Source organism: Protopterus annectens, chromosome 5.part1 (assembly GCF_019279795.1).
Source record: "Protopterus annectens isolate FY-2018-M chromosome 5.part1, PAN1.0, whole genome shotgun sequence".
Lineage (NCBI taxonomy): Eukaryota > Metazoa > Chordata > Ceratodontiformes > Protopteridae > Protopterus > Protopterus annectens.
In genome coordinates, this window is record NC_056736.1 from 371463086 (window position 1) to 371479899 (window position 16814).

General features: G+C 41.4%; 1 protein-coding gene across 4 annotated transcripts in view; it reads right to left on the reverse strand.

Annotated features, from left to right (window-relative positions):
* STIM1 (stromal interaction molecule 1) overlaps positions 1-16814 on the reverse strand; it is a 2200738-nt gene that overhangs the window by 1834281 nt on the left and 349643 nt on the right. For all 4 annotated transcript variants that reach the window (XM_044073040.1, XM_044073041.1, XM_044073042.1 and 1 more), the window contains exon 2: positions 5808-5938. In XM_044073040.1, coding sequence (XP_043928975.1) covers positions 5808-5938 — 131 coding nt within the window. The remainder of the gene's footprint in view (positions 1-5807; positions 5939-16814) is intronic.

The window sequence follows — 16814 nt, forward strand, 5'->3', positions numbered from 1 at the left end:
TCTCGGTAGCAGCCTGCGAATCTACAGAAGTGGGCATTAGGGGCTGCGAAAGTGCCTCACTGAGGACCGGAGAACTGATGACTAGCTTAACGGAAGCGTCGTTGGTAGGTTTGGACCTATGCGGTCTGTCTCTGTCTTTATCCTTATGTCTTTTTTTGGAAAATCTGCTGTCGGATGGCTTACCGAAGCCATATCGGAATTTGAAGACTAAGCGAAAATATCTAGCTACAATAAGGGCCCGATAACATATAGTTCTGGCATTGAACAAAGCACAAAAGCGACAGCGGGGGGCGTCGTGGTCTGGGCCTAAGCAAGTGGCGCAGTAAGAATGAAAGTCTCTAAGTGGTATTTGCTTTCTACCGGCAAGACAATTTTCAACTTTTTCTGACATCGGTTAGTGCAAGAAAAAAGGATCCCTAATGGGGTACTTAGCTTTAGAAGACTTCAGCTTCAATTTGGAAAATGAAACAAAGGTAGCGGCAAACCGGCACTCGTGCAAACTGTTTCTGCTTCGGGCTCCGCGGCAAGAAAGACTGATGTAATGGCATCGGCTGCCTTACTTTATACCACTGATGACCTGACGTAAGTCCTGAAGCAACAGCAACCGACACAGAAATACTAAGCCTCTGGTATTCGGGCCGGCCGAGGGCTACCCCAACAGGGATAACTCAAATGTGATGACTGCAACAGTGAAACACAAAGAACATCTAAAAAATTAAAGTTGCATGCATGTCTGGGTGCTCCAGACAGCTGCTTAGGTCATCTTGTGCTTGATTTGGCAAAAAATCCTAATCCTTCTGGACTCTGTTGCATACTTGGGAGCCATACAGATTTTCACCCACTGTTCCTTTGTAAACTGCCTTTCCAGTCTATTCCACTATTTTCTAACCTCCTCTGTTTGATTCTTAAAATTATACATTTTATATGCTTTAGTAATTATGCCTTTAACAGCAACTTCTATTCTCAACTTAACTAAAGGAAAGAGCTGGTCTTTCACTTAGTACTACCTAACCCTTTTTTTTCAATATACTCAGATATCAGCCCCAGCTGGTGAAAGCACTCTCTAATCTGCAGTCCAAACATCTGCTTGGCCTCATCCCACTCTTACTTTTCCCTCTCCAGTTTTTTGTCCCCAATAACTTGGTTCCTTTTCCAGTTTATTCTAATAAATTCCAAACCCCTTTTTCCAGTTTTCTATACAGTAGTCACAGTCATCCAATTGGCAAACACTTTCTCTAGTCCTATGTTGGCTTAGTTTTTAGCATACTTTCTGCTGCTTTATAAATATAATATTCTTGTATGGTTGCTGTTACTCTCCTTAATGACTTCCATCTAAAATCCTACTTTTTCCTCATTTCTCAACCCCCCCCCCCCATTTCATTACAGTCCCTTTCCACTCAGTTTGTATTACGTATATGAACCTTAACTGTGTAACTGTGTACCTCTAAAGTATCCATTCAAATCAGGTAATCCTAAACCACCTTGTTCTATATGGAAGACCAACTTAACCCACTTAACTCTTGCCCTCCTCTATCATTTTATTACCATCATTCACACTTTCTCTTAGGGTTGATAAAAATATGCCGGATCTGTATATAAAACTAAAGGAGACTAAACAAAATGTTCATAGCTTGTATCTTATTAACCATATCCATAATCAAGAGATTCCAGTTTCATCATCTTTGTAATATCTTTTTAGCAGTAGAACATTTAATCCATACACCTACAATACTTCATGTTATACTGTCTCCATAAACATGGGTATTGCTAAACCAATTTATGTCTGGGTACACAACACAGTTTACCACTATGGCCTTTGTTTTATCTTCATTAATTTTACATCCCAAAAAGACTTGAAACCTTCTCAAAATGTTCAACACGGTCCTCTTCTGGATTTAGCAAGTGCTAAACAACATCTGCAAATTTATTTATTTATTTTACATTTGTTAACCGGGAAAGTCCTACTTGGAACAAAGACAATTTTCAGCAGAGGCCCAGGGAGAAAGGCTCCAGCTGCATGTTTTTGTAATGTGGGAGGAAACCGAAGCACCCAGAGGAGACCCACATGAATGCAGGGAGGACATGCAGACTCACACAGAAGGAACCCCAGCAGAGAATCAAACCACAGAAACTCTTGCTGTGAGGCGACAACTCTACTGCTGCACCACTGTGCCGTCCAAATAAACCTAATTTTTCTTTATTATCATACAGGTTATATTCTTGAATTTGTGAGTCCCTCATTTTTTTTTTTTTTGCCAATGGCTGTAAATGTACAGCAGATAACAAAAGAGGATACCTCTGTCTCCTTCCTCTGTTCAAACACAACGTGTCTGAAAGTAACTCTCCCAACCTTACTTATTAACTCCAACTCTTCGCATAGTTATTTATTTATTCCAGTTTGATTACCGGGGAGGTCCACTGGGCTTGGGGGCCCGTTTTCAGTGGAGGCCCAGGGAGAAAAGCTCCACAGAATAAAGTTTAACAACATGAAAATTTCAAAGATAGTTCGCAATACAAACAACAGGTTTCTTCAAACAGAAGAAACAATTTCAATTTTGTTCAGGAGAAAAAAAAAACAAGCATTTAGCATAATAGCTAGATTTTACTATTTAGTTACATATACGAATCAGCAATTGAGAGTGAGGTTAGGAAGGTAAAAAGGTTAGCCTGGAGTGAAGGGGGAGGAGAGCTTGAGAGGTATGGGCTGAAGAGTGCCGTTGCATTTCCTGTTTAGGTAGAGGTAGGAATGAAGCTGAGTTTTGAAGTTATTACGGTTGTTACATCCATATCCTCCTAGCTGACCGTATTATCAAGGAATGCAACGGTTTCCATTGTCCTACTCATAAAATCTAAGTAGACTTCAGCAAATGTTTTTTCTGAATCAAGACATCAAAAAGTGCTATGTTCTTACATTCTGCTTACCTTTGGATCACCACTGTTCTATTAGTGTTGTGAAATGTTTGTCTCTCCTCCAAAAATTCAATTTGGCAACACATTTGCCATTCTCTTGCCTAGCACAGGGAAGCACTTTATAAACATGGTTTAAAATTTAAATGCATCTACATGAAGCTGGGTATGAAAGGTCTTCACCCTCTTTGGTTAATACCACCCAAATAATGTCTTATGGCCAAAAGGTTTAAAGAACTTTGAGGGAAAAAAAAAAAAAACAAACTTTTCAAAATATTCACCCATATGTGCATAAGAATCTCCACCTCCTCTTGGCCATAATTTGTCAAAAGCAGTAGAAAGTTTATTCCATGGACATTATCTGCATTTTGCTTGTGCTGGCTGACTGTAGAAACAAGTAACATGTCTATGGTCTGGCAGACACATTGTTGGACTGGTATAACAGACTGAAAGACATCACCTTTAAATCAGAAGGAGGAATCCCACAGGTTGACCCTGCTGTATACAACTGGATAAAGGGTAACAATAATGTCATTAGAGTGCCTGCTGCCAACTGGATGACTTTGCATGAGATAGTTCACAAACCTTTGTAACTTCTGTTCCCTGCCTGAAAGCAGCCATTCAGTTTGGCCACGAAGAGTATAACCATTTTCATTATGTGGTATTATTGGACTTGGCATACCAATGCCATTCCATCAAAAGTAATCAAAAGAGCTATGAGCTATGTAAAATAAAGGTTCATTTTATCATCACAGAACTATTCATAGTAGTACAGCAAGATGCCCCTTTTATCCCAAATGAGAAGTACGTACAGGTCAAAAATAGAACAGATTCTCTAGGTTGCCAAACAAAATAAACTGTTGTCATCTTTTCAGTGCTTCCTGTTTGGCACCCAGCATAAAACACACCTCTAAATACTATTCATGAAGCAATGAAGATTACCCGTAAAAGTAGCTCTGAAATTTTAACTCCTAGGGAAGGATAACTGCTTTCAGTCATGCTTCATATCGAAACTTACCTGGTAACATGCAAGGGAGACATTTTATTTATTTATTCATTTTAATGGGAGAACAAGGAAAATGTTGGTACCCAAGCTGGATGGTGAAACAAGCCAATAGTTTGAATTACTGCAACAGTGATCTAAGGAAACACATCACTTGTTATGTCGTACAGCCTTGGCAAAATGCAAATACCCTTCATAATTTGTCAAAGGTAACAATTCTTTGGTTGTGGCAATTACCTCTACACACACTGCTGCAAAAAGTAAGAAGGCTTCACATAGAAACTTGTGTTCAAATAAAAAACTCACAGTATCCAGTGGTCAGGCATGGAATACAGTAAGCTACCTCACTAAGAATGAACTGGAACACAGCATACCGAGTACTGAACCTATGAAAATGTTAACCTATATTTTTGTTTTGTTTTGTATGCTTTACAGAGAGAGGAGGAGATTAAGTGTGGTTAACTGCATTTGTTTGTTACAGCAGTAGGCATTTTGTGGAGACTTCTACAGGAGCACTGACTTTACATTTACTTTCCAACTGTTTTTCAGTAATATGTGGTTCTACTGTGATGAGCGTGCACTACACTTTTGCAGCACTTTAAACTGTGAATTGTATGTGCACATTTCTGTAGTGTTGTCTGTGCAGCTTGGAAGTTTAACAGAATAAATTTCATGAAGCGTGAAAACTTTGCTCAACCTTTCATTGCTAAAAAGGCTGGTATATGAACTGCATAAAAACAAAAAATAATACCAACATAAAGTAAAGGGGCAAATAAAACATAGGGGGGGGGTGCAGTCACTTCACTCTAGACTGAAAAATGTTCTGTAAAATAGCCAGACTACCTGCTCAATGGCAAGTCACAATCTTTTTGTGGGTGAGGCCACACAATGTTGAAAGAAAGGCAGAGTGAACTACTCTTGATAAGAACAGCCTTATACTCTCTAGAGTCTGCTCTAGGGCTAGTCCTGACATTATTGGGAGTGGGAGCTCACAATATGTTAAGGAAAGTATAGCAAACTGTTGTTAGTAAAAGCAGCTGGAAGCCTCTACAGTGTCTTCTATGGCTAGAGGCAATCTCCTTTGGTGTGGCAGTATACACTGTGTGAAGAAGAAAAAAAAGGGCAAACTGCTCTTGGTAAAACAGCTGGAAGTCTGTCTGCTATACTACTAATCACAACTGTTATAAAGGTGGGCCACTCAGTGTGATGGAAAGCAGAGGGAATTGATCTTGGCAAAGATCGCTGGAAGCCCCTACAGAGTCAGCACTTGGAGCATTATTTCTGATGCAAAATGCAACACCGGAATTGTCAACCGGTCAGGACTTTCAACTAATGCTCTTTAGCCCAATGTCTCACCACAAGCATGCCAGACATGCCATCTGATAGGAACTGTACAAATAAAATTGTTGCCTTCACAAACTAAATAAATGAAAATCAGCCTTATTTACTTCCCTTAAAGTGTCCGAGAGACCCTCTTATTTAAATTCTGTGTGAGGTTAAGGGCCTAACAAGCCTGCTAAACTGCCTTTGAAATAAATGCAAATTGTACTTCAAGCAACACTTGCAATTTGGACCACTGAAAAAAAGGATAGTGTGGAACAGATCTGTGTGGTAGTGACTGACAGTATTCAAGATCATAATGCAAGACAATATAGCAATTAGTGTCTATGAAGACATTAGAGAGAAGAGTATTGAAGACCTGAGGGACAGGAGGCTACAGAAAATACAAAAGTCAGTGCACGCAATTTATGCAAGGCAATACTTTTTACAACACACATCCAACAAAAAGTAAAAGACAAAATATTAACAAAATTATAACTATTATTCGTGTGTCAGAGGTAGTAATAGACTAGTAAGCACAGAGAAAGAAGTTACCATATTCCTATTTCATACACACCTCGTCGCTTTCTTCTACATCAACATTCCCATTTGCATCATCATCCATCTGTTTATGGATACTACGAACAGCCTCAAAACTCAGTAGCTCATCCTCATCATGGCAAAGAGGTGCATCAATACGACAGAACTCTGGAAAATGAAGTAAAACAGAGGACATATTAAATATGCAGGAAACTGCCTAGACCTGTGTTTCACGAAATGAAAGAAATGATGCAATACAAGACAGTCTTCAACTTGCCAAACCTCTCAAGAGTTTTTGTATTTCTTACTACAAGCTTCTGCTTATGGCAGTCAGTAGCTATTGAAACTAATATGGTATGACAGGCAGGTTTTAATCATTTAAACCAAAAAGCCAAACAGTCTTGTTAACTGCTCTAACAGAAGTACTCAAAACATAAGTGAAATTCAATCTGTCATGGATAAATGATGACATTTTAGGATTAGGGACACCCCATTTTTGAAGTACACTCATGATTATTGCTTAAAGCTTTAAGGATAAAGTACATACGTTGGTTTCAGCTTTTCTCATGGGAGAAGAGATTTAAAAAGGGGTATTAATTCTTCCTGGAAGGCAACGAAAAGGACACAAAACCTTGCAGCAGTTTAAAACAGCAGCAGCTTAAACAGTTTGCCTTCTGAGCAACAAAATGACACATAACCCTGACAAAAGTATAAAAGTCTAAGTTACAAGTTGTGAACAGTCAAAACCAGCAGGATGACTCTTTATAGGCAGTTCATGAACTTCTGCAATACACAAAATATCTACGAATTCAAGTATGCTTTGTAACACATCTGCTGAATGGAGTTTCACACAGACCCTGCCAGCCAGCCAGCCACCCAGGCACACACACCCCCACAGTGCAAATGCCCATCCAAGAGGCAGACTGCAGCATTTCTGGAGTAGGTGAGCACACTATTCATGTCATGCTGTCTGCTGCTTCTCAGGAAAGTGGTACATTAAGTATGATGCAGTGTCATAGCTACTGGAGACCGTGCAGTTAGCAGCAGTATAAATACTCAGAAAGGAATGGAGATAGTGAGTAAACCTGAAAAAAAAAAACCTAAAAATATCAGGACATATCAACAATGTCATGTAGAGAGAAAACAGAAGTAATGGTTCAAAATGTATTGTACAATTGCTGATGGAGTTACTCCTATTAAACATGGTTTATTTTGGCTTGAGGTAGTACTAATCACAACTAGGGTTTACTACATCAATACACCAGTGGTACCCCCTCGGATTCATAAGCTCGTAGGTAAAAACTAGGCTAACAAACACTGGGGCCTTTATAAGCCTAGTTAAGCAACCTAATTCAACTGTGTTCCCATGTATCAAGGGCGTTTATTAGGAAGGAATACGTTAGTTAGGAAGTTTCTAAATGTTATGTGGGCGAGAGGCATGTTAGCTTAGGCATAGTTACTATCTGCCTTCACTCTATCAGACATGGGAGTCAGACCCAGGGTGAATTTCCAATTACTGATCCATTGGTCAAGGTTACACTTAAAATGGGTTAGGGGTGCTTCACATGAATGATGAGCCTGTTTCAGAGAGTGGGGATCCTCCCAAGCACGTTTCACTGATGTGTCCTAGTTATGTCTCAAGCAAAATTTAAATCTATGGATCTAGTGATGCTGATGCTGCTAGTTTTGAGTATATGAAAAAGGTCCATCAGAGCCGGATCCAAAGATGCCTTGTATGACAGGCATATACTGCCTTTCAGTAACCTGTAGGAGATGGAGTATAAAGACTGGGCTTTAAGGTGATCAATACAGGACAATGTGTTTATACTCTGAATTCTACTGGTAAAGAACCTTTGTGGGCATTCCAACTGTTGAAAATATTTCTGGTAAAGTACATGCTGAAGGGGGCATTACACAAAATGATAGGTCTGATAAGAGCCAAATAAAATGACACCAACTTTCTTGGACATGGATACCAAGCACATAATTATAAGCTGGGTGACAAAGAATGATTTTCTTAGAACGTTGGCTACATGTTGATCAAAGGCTAGATATCAGAACAAACAAATACCAACCCTTTCTGGTAAAGAAGTCTCAGTAAAGAAAACTAAAGAATTAATCCAGCAAGACAGGGACCAGTGTCAATAAAAAACTTTTACTGTCGACACCACAAGCGCTTTCACAGACTAAGCTGCTTCTTCAGGTAATGTCTATCAAACTAAAAACATTCAGTTTAAATACCATATACTACTTCCTTTGAGTAATCATGTCACATCAATGCACTCAAATTATTTAAACAGTCACTTAAAAGCATATACATAGCACCTGAGTACAGAAATCATAATACATTCATAAAAATGCATATGTAGCAATATATATATATATATATATATATATATATATATATATATATATATATATATATATATATATACATACACACACACACAATAATACATAGGTGAAAAATATTCACCATCTAAGGTTTCTAAATTTTAGCTTAGGTTTTATAGGGACCACATCACTGAGTCCTTGCCCACTATCACCTCTCAGTCTAATAATCCACTTAGACTCAAGTTGCTCAGTACTATTCCTGATGTCACCTCCTCTTAATGTCTTGCGCACCCTCCCTATAAAAAGTATGCTCAGTACCACTGGCATTTACATGTTTTGCAAGGGCATTAGTTTTATTCCCTTTGCTAATATAATACAGATGTTCGTTTATTCCTTTTCTCTAAGCGTTCTATCTGTCTTGCCTACATAAAATTTTGAACACATGATTAAGCAAAGGAAGTAGTACATGGTATTTAAACTGAGTTTTTTAGTTTGATAGATATTACCTGAAGAAGCAGCTTAGTCTGTGAAAACTCTTGTGGTGTCGATAATACTTTTTTTTATTGAAACTGGCCGTTTTGGTGTCCCTCTGTCTTGCTGGTTTTCTTTTTATATCAGTTCCCAAAACCCAGACTACTGGGGTTAACTCTTAAGGGTGTCTTATTGAAGGAATAATTAGCCTGGATGGCTATTTTCCCAAAAGGCACTATAAAAATCAGTGCCAAGAAATGCATTAATCTGTAACTTTCACACCAGTCATTTCTCTGTGCTAGACTCTCTCATAAGAGGTTTGTGTCATGGGGGAATTCTAGGATACCTCTCAATTTGTAGTCATCTGTGAACTTGGTCAGGCAAAGGCCCTTGGCATTAGCCTCTACCTCCAAGAAATAAATAGAAGCAGTTGCAGCACAGAACTCTGATGCACCCCACTGGTGAATGGTCTCTTAGTGGAGGTGGACATGGTTGGCAATCCAGCGAGTTATGTTGGGGTTTATGCTTAGTTCAGTGAATTTGGCAACTATACCAGAGCGGGGTACTGTACTGAATATCGTAGCCAGGTCCAGGTAAGCAGGATGCACAGTTTTCCCCTCATCCATTGCCTTGTTGGTTTATGCTTAGTTCAGTGAATTTGGCAACTATACCAGAGCGGGGTACTGTACTGAATATCGTAGCCAGGTCCAGGTAAGCAGGATGCACAGTTTTCCCCTCATCCATTGCCTTGTTGGCCTTCTCTAAGAAGTTTGCCAGGTTTAGTAGGCATGACCTTCTCCTGACAAAGCCAAACTGGGTTTGTTCTACTGTATGAAAGTTATCTATGTCTTTGTTGTTCACTTCCATAACAATTTGTTCCATGGCTTTGCATATTAGACTAGTCAGAATAATGGCTCTGTAGTTGCTGAGGTTGGCTGATGGTCCACCCTTGTGAATTGGGATAAATGTTGCAGGCTTCCATTTTAATGGTACAAAGCCTGTTTTCACGCTTTAGTTGAATAGTGACTCAAGTGATCCTGATAGGTCATGTTTCATGTTATTTAGGGCAATCGGGGGATATTATCGGGGCCTGCTGAGGCTATATTTTTGGCTTTAGCAAGGGCCACCAGGAAACTGCTCCCTACTAATAGCTGGGGGAGTTATGCAAGTAGGTGTTTCATGGTCAAGGGGTGAGAGTGAAGTTTGAGCTGAATTTGTCAGTCAGCAAATTCACTATGTTGCTCTGGTCACTGAAGGTGGCAACACTGACCACAAGTTCGGCACACTAATGTGCGCTGCCTTTGGGATTAGAGACATAGCTGTAGAAGGGCCTTGTAGTCTTTAGCCTGCGGGCTATTTATCTCATAGCTGGTCTTGTTGGGACTTAATTAGCTCTCTTAGTTTCCTGTTTAGATAATTAGAAAGGTCTTATTATGGAAGTTACTCTTCCTGATTTTAACCATGCTGGTTTTCCTTTTCTTAGATACCTTATTAAGGTTAGGATTCCACCATTTGTTTTTAGAGTTTTTTGGGGGCTTTCTTCTGGTAGGTACAGTAGCCTCTAAACAAACATTTACATGGCTGTACAGGTTTCTGAACAATTCTGCATAGGTTGCTGTGAATTTGGAATTAGGTAGTGTTCTGAATTTTGACAAATTATTGCTTAATAGGATATAGTTTGCTTTGGAATAGTTCATAACTGTTGCAGGCTTTGCTGGAGTCACATAGCTGACTGTTATTTCAAGGGGCAAAGCTTTGTGGTCCGAACTCACCAGTAAGAATGCGACACTGGGGGATATTCAGTGCTCTTCTACATTGAGGAGCACCTGGTCCAGTAAGTTTCAACCCCTGGTGGGTGTGCACACTGCTAACACAAATACCCCTGACGAGATAAACTCCAGGAACCATAGTGTATGTTTCCTAATCTATACAGGGTAGTAAAACTTTCCCATGAATAGAATATTTGGTTTAATGGTGAGCATCTCCAGAAGATTTATAAACAAGCTATGTAATTTTGAGGACATACAGGGTGACCTACAGCTTGCTAGAATACGGTATGGGATGGGATCTCTGTCTATGGTGATTTACAGTTGTGTACACTTACCATAAATGTAGATGCTCAACTGTATTCACTATTGCAGGCCTGACTTGTGAGATTTCCTGTTGTGGAAGCCCTTGGCCAGTTAGACTACCACAGTAAAAATCTCCTTCCTCCTAAGGGTGTTGGATGTCCTATGATATCAATACACTTTGGTATAAAGGGAGCCAGCCGAAGCCATGACATCAGTTTTTTCTTGCCCCTAGAAGGTAGGAATCCCCAGGATGAACCCAAAGCAAGGGTCAAAAGTAGTAAATGGACTCTGCAGGGAAAACACCCAGGGGGTCCTCTGGTTAATGAGGATAGAAGTAGACTACTACTGTAAGCAAAGGTGGAAGGAGGAAGGGAAAGAAGACTACAACACTGAATATACTCGAACATCTATATTTATGGAAAGTGTACATAACTGTACTATGTTCTTTGTGTTTCACCGTTGCAGTCCTGACTTGTGGGATGATTCCCACAGCTGAAAATATGGCGGAAGGAAGATTATGGGGAAGAGAGGATGGCAGTAGAAAATCCTGCTCTCGACTTGGAAAAGGTTAGGTGGTAGTGTTTGGTAAAGGTTTGCACAGATGACCCAAGTAGCAGCATCAAAAATGTCTGGTAGGTATTCCTTTCAGGAAGGCAGCAAAAGTATCAGTGGCCCTAGTAGAGCAAGTCCTGACAGCTTTGGGTGGCTTTTTGCCATGATGGCTATAACAAATGGAAATACAGTGAGAAATCCATTTGGAAATCATCCATTTGGAAACTGGTTACTCTTCAGAGACAATAGCAAAGGAAACATAGTTGGCCTGATTTTCTGAAAGATTTGGTTCTGTCAAAATAATAGCGGAGTTGTCTGTGCAAATCCAAGGAGTGAAGGATTCTCCCCCTGGTTCTGAGGCTTGGGGAAGAAGGTGGGCAAATGTAATAGCTTGAATCAAAGATGTGTCCATGACCACCTTGGGCATAAAAGTTGGGTGAGTCCTGAGTGCTACTCAGTCTGGATGGAATATGAGAAATGGTTCTACAGCCATAAGAGCTTGCAACTCAGAGACCCTCCTAGCTGAGCTCAGTAGAAGCTGCTGGTTCAAGGGGGGTAATGTCAATTTTTCCAGAACAAAATTGAGGTCCCATGAAGATGGGGGTTGTGTCCTGGGAAATCTGATGTGAATCACTCTCCTTAAGGAATTTGAGAAAAGACAGGAGGAAGAACAGAGAAGTGGGCTGAAATGGTAGAGGCATGAATTTTGATGGAAGAAAAAGGATAGGCCTTTGTCAATCAGGGTAGTCAGGTGATCTAAACTGGCAGAGATACTGGCGGAGTTAAGACCGAGGCCTTGTTGCGGACACCAAATGGAGAATCTTTCCTACTTGGCTCAGTATGATTTCCTAGTACTAGGCCTTCTAGCCTCCTTCAGAATATTCTGAACTTGCCTGATTACTGTAAGCTCAGAGGAGTATATTGAGGAATTATCCAGGCTGAAAGTTTGAGTCTCTGCAGGTTGGGATGCATAAACTTCCCCTTGCTCAGAGTCAGAAGGTCCACTCAAGGAGGTAACTGCCATGGATTTTCATAGGACAAAATTAGTAGCAGAGGATACTAGTGCCACCTGGCCAGTTTGGGGCTATCAGAATGACCCTTGGGCCTTTTTTGCTGATTTTTAGGAGGACCCATGGAAGAAGAGGCAGGGCAGCAAATGCATAAAAGAAAAGAGATGCCAACGGAAGGAGAAAGCATTGGTCCTCCAGTCTGTTGGTAGTTTGCTCCTGGAACAGAATATTTTCATTGCAGCATTTTACTTGGTGGCAAAGAGGTCTATCTGTGGGGATCCCCATTTCTGGACTATGCCGAGAAATGTTTCCTGATGCAGGATGCCACTCACGGGGATCCATCAAGTTCCTGCTGAGATGATCTACTAGGGTGTTTTGAGTCTCTGGGAGATACTCTGAGATGAGGTGCAACCCCAGAGAGTGAGCAGACTCCCAGACTTGCATAGCCAGCCGAAAAAGAGGACAAGAGTGAGTGCCTCCTTGTTTATGAACCATATGACTGTGGTGTTGTCTGTTTTGACTAGCAGGACCCTCCTGGTTTCCACGGTTCTTTGAAAGCTACTAGGCCCTTTTGAACTGCCATCAGTTCTTTTCAATTTATGTGTTTGTGTCTGAACTGATTTTCCCATCTGCCTTGGGATTGAAGGCATTGGAATTAAGCCCCCCCCAGGCAGTCTCTGAAGCATCTGTGGTTAATGTTTGGTCCGAGGGGTGAACCTGAAGGGGAGACCCAGGTTCTGGGCACATGCCCATGTCCACCATGCAAATTCCTCCAAGAGGCAAGGGATCAGCTGAATTTGTCTTCAGGGACTGCGAGTGCTGGCACCACAGATTCTTGAGGTACTACTGGAGCTTCCTCATGTGCAGCCTGGCCAGAGGGATCATGAAGATATAAGATGTCATGCCTAATGCTCTGAGGAATTCCCTGGCTGAAAGGCATTGTTTCTGCATAATGTTTTGGAAGTACTAAGTCAGTAAGGAGACGTTTTCTGAAAGGAGGAAGGCTTTTTGAAGTGAGGTATCCAGAACTGTCACCAGGAAAACTATCCTGGTGGAAGGGTCTGTGCTGAATTTACGAAGATTTATGGTGAACCCCAAGGAGGTGAGGAAGTCCTGAGTGAAGGCCTGATCCTTGAGGAACTTTGACAGACTCATGGCTTGAATAAGGCAGTTGTCTAGATAAGTGTAAATCTGGATCCCTCTTGTTCTGCAGAAGATGATCACATGAGTTATACACTTTGTGAAGACCCTGGGAGCAGTAGACAAGCCAAAGGGCAGTGCAGAGAATTGAAAGCGATTTGCACCTGGTCTGAAACAAAGAAAGCTTCTGCACAATTCCTCTATAGGAATGTGCAATCAAGCGTCATTTATGTCTAAAATGACCATTAAGGCCTGAGGAGCTATCATGAGAAGAGGTTTTTAAACAGTCAACAGTCTGAATTTTGGTACCTGCAGGAAATGACTGAGGGTGGACAGGTCTAGAACAGGGTGCCAAGAGCCTTCCTTTCTGGGAACCAAAAACCTGGATTGTTGGTTCCACTGAGCCCTGTCAGCATAGGTTTTGAATCTGAGAAAGGGCCTCTGCTCTTTCATTTTGTGGAATATCCAGGTAACCTGCGTATCTTAACGGCTCTTTGAAAGTGACCATGCAACCATCTGAGATAACTTTCAAAACCCACTTGTCTGAAGTAATAAGGGACCAATTTTCTTTAAACAGAGATAGCCTTTTTCCTAGTCCTCCTCCTATCTTTTCTGGAGAGGGTGGAGAGGTAGTGGAAAGGAAGAGTCATTGCTGCTCTCTATCAGGGCCCTGAAGCCTGGAACTCCCCTGCCTGGGGAGTTCAGAGGATCACTGCCAGGGCCTTTATGATTGATGCTGGCATTGAAGCCTTTCCCTCCAGGGTTTCCTTTGCCCACTTTTTGACTGAGAGGGAAAGGACCAGTATGTCCCTGACAGTTTGCATAGATTTTGCGTTATCTTCCATCTTTTTGAACACAGCCTTAGATTTTGGTCAAAAGAGGAAGTCTTTATCCAGGGGTGCATCTAGAAGTATGGCTTTACCATGGTGTGGTAGGGTCTGTTCCCTGACACAAGCATGCCTTCTAATGAGAGAATCAGATACAGCATCTTGGCTAGAGGCCTCCACAGCATTGTAACCACAGTGTAATGAGTGTCTAGCCAGGTGGGAGCAGGAATGGCAAAGGTCCAACAATTCCTTTGACATGTTCTTGTCCTCCAGGGAGGATAGCTTTTCCTTCATTTTAGCTAAAATACTTGGTTGGTATTTTATTATACAAAACTGGCAGTTAAGGGCCCTTGTGGCTAGGGTAGCAGAAGTGTAGACTTTTTTTTCTTTTACCAAACCCATCAAGGGCCCTGCCTTCTTTGTCAACATGTAAAGTTTTTTTTTTTTTTGAAGATCTGGCTTTTGCTCCCTTTGGACCTGGAGTAGCAACCTCTTGATCAGCACAAGTGTTTTTGAAGGGGTATTTATGCAAGTCCAGCATCCTGTAAAATCTGTCTGGCTTTCAAGGGACTAGAGGTAGAGAATCTGGATTCAGGAAGAGTTCATAAAAACATCCTCCACCACCTCCAATACAGGAGGAATAGCCAAAGCTTTGTGTTCTGTGAGGTCAAAGAACTCTATAACCATCTTTTTAGATTGTGACTATGCCTATGCCTCCCACTGGAAATGTCTCCTCCTCATGGCTTGGAGTGTTTCCTCAAAAGTGATGTCTTCAGGAGTTTAAGCTGAAGGCAGATTCTCTTCAGAATCTGAATCTTCAAAAGTAATGAAGGGTCCCTCCTCAAAGACAGACTCCTCCTGGTCAGAATCCTCATCTGAATAAGGAGATTCAGAGAAAACTTCAGGGGTAGGATCCATCTTACTTTTCCCTGGGGAAGACTTCAAAGGAGGTTGCCTAGCTCTTACTAATGAGATAAGGTCTTCAGCTAACCTTACCAGGTCTTGCTGGCATCCTAGTATGTGGGATCTGGTAGGTGTAGACATAGGACCTGATGTAGAACCCTTCTTAGAGGTAGCTTTGGCCTTGGGCCTAGGTACATCTGCAATCTTGATGCCAGTATCTTTTTATAAAAAAAGAACCGATGCAGGCGGTCACCTCAAAGGAATGTTACTGGAAGCCTAGGTCTTCTGAGAGACTCCAGACCCGACCAAAGAATTGAGAAAGTACAGTTTTGTACCTACCATAAATGTAGATGTCCGATAGGTATGCATCTGCAGTCATAACATATGGGTTGTCCTGCCTCAGGCAGCCCTTCGGTCGGCCAGATTCCAAAGTCTGGGTCTGGCCTCGGCTGATGTCGCACTTTCCCAGACGTCAGAGCATCTGGGGTATAAAAAGCATCAGCCAACGCCATTTTCCTCAATTTTTCTTGCCCCAGATGCCAGGTGCCCTCTAGGAAGGCTAAATTTGGATAAATGCTGAAAAGTTCCAAACATTTGCAAATTATATACATGTATAAACAAACAAATACACCATAATAGAGTCCCCCAGCTAGCTGAAAGAAGGGTAAGCACCCTAGGAATACCACAGAGGGGAAGGAGGGTGGGTAATCCTGACTGCAGATGCATACCTATCGGACATCTACATTTATGGTAGATACAAAACTGTACTATGTCCTTCAAGGATGCATCTGCAGTCATAACATATGGGTAGAATACCATATCCAATCTGGGGGAGGGGGTACTAAGAGAAGGATGGTGTAGTTAAGATCCCCTGCAGTACTGCAGTTGCAAACCCTGATCGGGATCTGGAGGATAAAGGTAGATTGTAATGCTTGGCAAATGTATGCACGGAGCTCCAAGTAGCAGCTTCTAAAATGTCCTTGGTAGCCACCCCTCGTAGAAAAGCTGTAGTGGTGGCTGTGGCCCTTGTTGAGTGGGGCCTGATATTTTCAGGAACTGTCTTTCCATGAAAGGAGTAACAAAAGCGAATGCAATTTCCTATCCATTTTGAAATGGTCTGTTTGGAAATTGCTGTTCCTTGCACCCCTGTTGCATATGCTACAAAAAGTTGGTCAGTTTTTCTGCTAGTTTTTGTTCTGTCCAAATAGTAGCGTAGTTGTCTGTGTATATCCAAGGTGTGCAAAAGTTTTTCCCCTTTGTTCTGTGGGTTAGGGAAGAACGTTGGCAAGTGAATAGCTTGGTTCAAGGATACCCTAGATACCACCTTTGGCATGAAAGTAGGATTGGTTCTTAGTGACACTCTATCCTGGTGAAAAATAAGAAAAGGCTGCACTGCCATTAATGCCTGTAACTCAGATACTCTTCTTGCTGAAGTGATTGCCAGAAGGAATGCAGTTTTCCAAGATAAGAACTGTAGGTCTGCTGATGCTGCTGGTTCAAAGGGAGGTAGAGTCAGTTTTTCCAGCACAAAATTGAGATCCCATGCAGGTAGAGGGGGTCTTCTTGGAGGTTTAACATTTTTGATCCCTCTCAAAAATGGTCTGAAGAGGGTGTGAGAAGATAGGTGGATCCATATTGTATTCTGCTGAAATTGCTGAAGCATGAATCTTAATGGAAGAATAAGACAGGCCATTGTGGAACAATTCTGCTAAATATTCTAGGATGTGTGCTAGGT